This window comes from Buceros rhinoceros, unplaced genomic scaffold, assembly GCF_000710305.1.
Source record: "Buceros rhinoceros silvestris isolate BGI_N320 unplaced genomic scaffold, ASM71030v1 scaffold46030, whole genome shotgun sequence".
Classification (NCBI taxonomy): Eukaryota; Metazoa; Chordata; class Aves; order Bucerotiformes; family Bucerotidae; genus Buceros; species Buceros rhinoceros.
The window spans coordinates 1-4,348 of record NW_010392175.1 but is presented as its reverse complement, the minus strand read 5'-3'; the positions used below and the strand labels follow the sequence as shown (position 1 = coordinate 4,348).

At 52.9% G+C, this 4,348-nt stretch overlaps 1 protein-coding gene across 1 annotated transcript; it reads right to left on the bottom strand.

Annotated features, from left to right (window-relative positions):
- Positions 1-154: 154 nt before the first annotated feature.
- On the bottom strand, positions 155-2,834 carry LOC104500407 (tropomyosin alpha-1 chain-like; the record flags this gene model as incomplete). Its single annotated transcript, XM_010144050.1, has 2 exons — positions 2,721-2,834; positions 155-280 (listed from the first exon to the last, which is right to left on the bottom strand). Coding segments are annotated over exons 1-2 (240 nt in total), but the record flags the coding sequence as incomplete, so codon positions are not given.
- Positions 2,835-4,348: the final 1,514 nt, after the last annotated feature.

Here is a 4,348-nt window from a genome sequence, read left to right as displayed (position 1 = left end):
CTGGGCCGAGCGGGCAGGAGACTGGGGAACCCGACCCGCAGCACTGCCCTTCCTGCCCCCCAACCCGGAGTGCTTCGGACCGTCAGTGTGCCACGTCCCCGCTGCAGCACATCCTGGGCACAGTCACCAGCGAGCATTGGCCCTGGGTACGTACGTCAGTGGCCTTCTTCTCCGCCTGCTCTAGCTTCTCCTGGGCGTCTTTGAGCGCCTCCGAGTACTTGTCCAGCTCATCTTCAGTTCCTTTCAACTTCTTCTGCAGAGCCACCAGCTCATCCTCCACCTTTCAAGAGAGGAAAAACCCCAGAGTGAGGATCTGGATGTATTAGCAGTTACCGATTCATATGGTCAAAACTCTCTTTGCTCTTAGTTTTAACCTAATGTAATGTAGAGAGTCACCACGGGCCAGATCAAAGCTCTGCTGGGCCAGGAGCCCTGGAGGACTGGGAGCAGCTGCCAGGGAAGATCGTTACAAACCTGTCGTCCTTAGGAGGACACCCCTACCGCCACACACACAGGGTGTACACACACGGCACAGAACATGGTACAGGTTCCTTTTCACCTCATTCCTGGTCTGGACTCCACAGCCCCCCGAGGCGGTTCCTGCTCTGGGTAATATCAGGTTTTAAACGCAGCACTTGTGTCGGCTCTAACACCACTGGTGATGATTTGTTAGAATATTCCATTCCTGGAGAGTGAGAAACAACGAGGGCTCGCTCCCTGATGATCTTTCGTACGTCATTCACGACATGTCAAACCAAAGGTGGCAGCTGGGGAGCAGGGGGGAGCAGGTCTGGCCCGCGACAGACCCGGCTGGAAGCGGGAGGAGGGGCTCTGATCTCCCTCCCAACCGCGGTGATTCTCTGACTAACGGTGGCCCAACAAGGTGCGCTCTGTCCCGTCACACGGCTCAGTCTCTCCTCCAGACCATATAAATCCACATTGTGCCCCAGAACGGGGCTATTTATAACCTGTGGAGACTGTTTAGTGGCAAACCGCTGCGCACTCCCTGAAGAATGCCCGTTATCGGGAGCTGGCTGCTGATAAGGGGGTGCCTGCAGACCCATCTGCTCCACCAGCCCATCTGCAACACAAACCAGTTCAGTCTGTGGAGACACTGATTGAAACACTGAGCTCTGCCTTCACAGAGGTCGAGTCTAGCAGAATAGTTCACTCAGAATAGTTTGTGTTTTAGGGCGCTGACTCCCTTCACGTGAGACAGCTGGAACAGCGCTGTCGGCAGCGAGCTCTTCCCGAGCTCTTGTGTACTTTGAGAGCAGGCAGAACGGGGAGGACAGGATGCGCTGCTCGGATGCTCCAACCGAGGGGCAGCAGCAGGCGGAAGGAGCTGACGCTTCCTGTGCCCGACATTAAACTCAGTACTGTGCCCACATTAGAAAAAAACAAACCTGAAAAATCAGAGACAATTCAGAAAAGAGGAGTAAGATCAAAGATTCATTTTTCTCTTTTAGTTTTTTGTTGTGAATTACCCCCATAGAGACGCTTGAAAATTCCCACAGGGGTGTCATTTATCACCCTGCAGGAAGTCACCTTTGACAAGCGAAGCTATAGGAAGGCCCAGCATTCCATCACCGTGAGTCACGCTGAAGAACCACCGGCCGTGGCTGTACCCGGGCAGGACGGTTCGCTGGGGGACCTGCCCCCGCAGAACAGCGTCTGAACAACCCTCCGAAGTCGGGAGGAACCAGGGACGCCGGGCACTGTGTGCGTGCAGCCCGCAGCAGCTCACTGCGACCACAGGGCAGAGACCAGCAGTTCTGTCGGTGCTGGGGGCAGAGCGGGGGGGCGGGAGCAGCTGAGCCCTTCGGAAACTCTTTTCCTGTTGCTTTACTAACTGGATGATCAGCTGAAAGTTTAGTTATCTCAGCCAGGACCTCAAACTGAACTTGAGCACAAGAAATACTTGGCCAAAGGAATGCCAGCAAGGTGTTACAGCAGTCTGGAAGATGCGGCAGAAGCAGCCAAGCTGAGAGGGCGTGATGGGACAAGACACGGTGACTTTACTGGGAGTGCTGTACAAAACCCCAGTGTGGTCAACGTGCATTTCGGGACCGTTCTGAAATACTATAGCTCAAACACGAAGTAGATACCCAGAATAAAGAACACTGAAAAGCAAGAGAATACGAAAACGTTACCACTAAAACTGAGTTAAAAGAAGATCTTTCAAATTAAGGTATTTCTGATTATTCTTAACAGAAAAATAATGCAACCTGTCCCGGCTGGCGCCTCTAAGGGCACCCCCTGACCAAGGACGAGTCAAGTGAGCTTTGTCACCGCCCTGCAAGGAGAGTCTCGGTCAGCACTCAGCGGCAGCGGGTGCCGGAGGAGGGACTGACACGGGTGCTGCGGGTGTTCGAAGTGCACAGCTCTGAACCAGCGGACGCGAGGCCTTTGCCATGGAATCGCAAGCACAAGGAAATGAAGGCAGTTATGTAAGATTCCAGAAAACTCAGCCGGAGTACTCTTAATCATCGGGGGATGGTGCTAGTTCTGCGAAGACTCAGGTGGCTGAAAAGAGAAGTTAATTCCCAGTCCTGGCTGTGTGAGTGTAACATCACAAAAAGGCAGAAGACTTCAAAAGAAGATTAACAAACAACCCGACTTCAAATTATTTTGCTTTCTGAGTCAGAAAATTGCAACACGGCATTTTGTTCCGCTTACTTCCACAGCGCACACACTGTCGGTGGTGTATTTCCACGTACCTGTTTGCATTTGTCCTCCGCTGCCTTCTTGTCGGTCTCAGCCTGCTCCGCTCTGTCGATGGCATTCTCCTTGTCCAGCTTCAACATCTGCATCTTCTTCTTGATCGCTTCCATCCTTGCTGAAAGACAGCTTGCGTCTGCCGCACTGCTGACAGAATCCTGAGGAGTTTTAGATTTCTAACAGCTTGGGCAGAGAAGGACGTTGTGCCCAGCCCAGTCAGAGCGAAAATGAGCTCGAGAGGTTGTAGAGAGCTTTAAACCTCGAGACCCCTGGACAAAACCCAGATCTACCGGCCTCTCCTCTGATCGTTCACACGCAGCCTTTCTAAGGAATGAGCTGGAACAGACTCACCAGAGGAATCCTCGCTGCTCCACCATCTCCTTATTTGGGTCCTGTTTTCTTAAAGAGAAAACTGTTTCCATTTTTAAGCTCCTGACTGAAGCAGAAGTGTTGACATACGAACACATGCTTGAAGAAAGCTTGTGAGCACCCTCGGTGCTTGCAGAGCCATTAACCAGCCCCGCGGATCTGGGGGGATGGCCAGGCGCCTCACCACAATGGCATAAGACTAAGGATGGAAAGGGAAGGATTTTTTTGATTATTGCAAAATAAATCTATGGTTTGAAAAGAAATTCTACACTTAAGAAGTAGCTAAATTTCTGTGATCAAAAGATGCAGGATACGTTACGAGACAGCTTTTCAGCTTTTTTTTTTTTTCTGTGAAAATAAGCACTGGTGTTAAGGAACCAGCTCTTAATGTGTTCCAGTATAGGTCAGATTTAGATCCCAAGTTCAGGCTGAAAGGCATTCAGTGAGTTTGAGTGCCTGTCCTTGAAATTTCGCTCACTAAATACTTCAGGAACTGAACAATACACCTCAAGTTGCAGTCTGATGAGCACAGTAAATTATTTCTTCTGCTGTATGAAGGGGTCACCTTCTTTCCGTCAGGCAAGGCATGAGCAGGCTCTGGGCAGAACATCAGGAGCAGCTCTACTGTGGACACCAAGAGCATCCAAGTGCCCCAGGATGAGCCTCATTGTCTTTTGCAGACTTATTAAACACATTCCCACACCCCAAACCGGCTTCTCTCACCCCTCTGTAGGCTCTGGCTTAGCTTCGCAGCCCGGATACCTGCAGCAAGGGCTCACTCACCCCACCTCCGGGGCCTGCCTGCCCCCGTGTTCTCCCGTCTCTTTCCCAGGTTCGGGTTCCATGTCCTTTCCTCCGAGTTCTGCCCCTGCTCTGCTCTCCACGCCCTCACAGGCCTGGCCAGGCCTTCCCTCAGAAAGGCTCGTGTATCCCCAGCCTCGAGGGGCACCAGGAGACTCCGCAGAGGACCCAGCATCTCCCTCATCCCGCGGCGGAGGTGAGCTAGCCTGGCCCTGGAAGGCCCTCAGCAGAGAACGCCAAGGAAAACTTGCCCTTTATTTCACACGATGGTGGAACGGCCGCAAAGCCAGTCAGAGCACAGCGCCCCGGTAGGGCCACAGCCCCACAAACCACCTCCGAGCACCACCAGCCCGCTCAGAGAGCTGCCCGGGCTGCCTTTTGTGAGAGATTTTCTGCTGGTTGGATGCAAACCGAGAACAACGCTCACACCGCGCCCGCCGGCGCCGCCCGGCCCAAG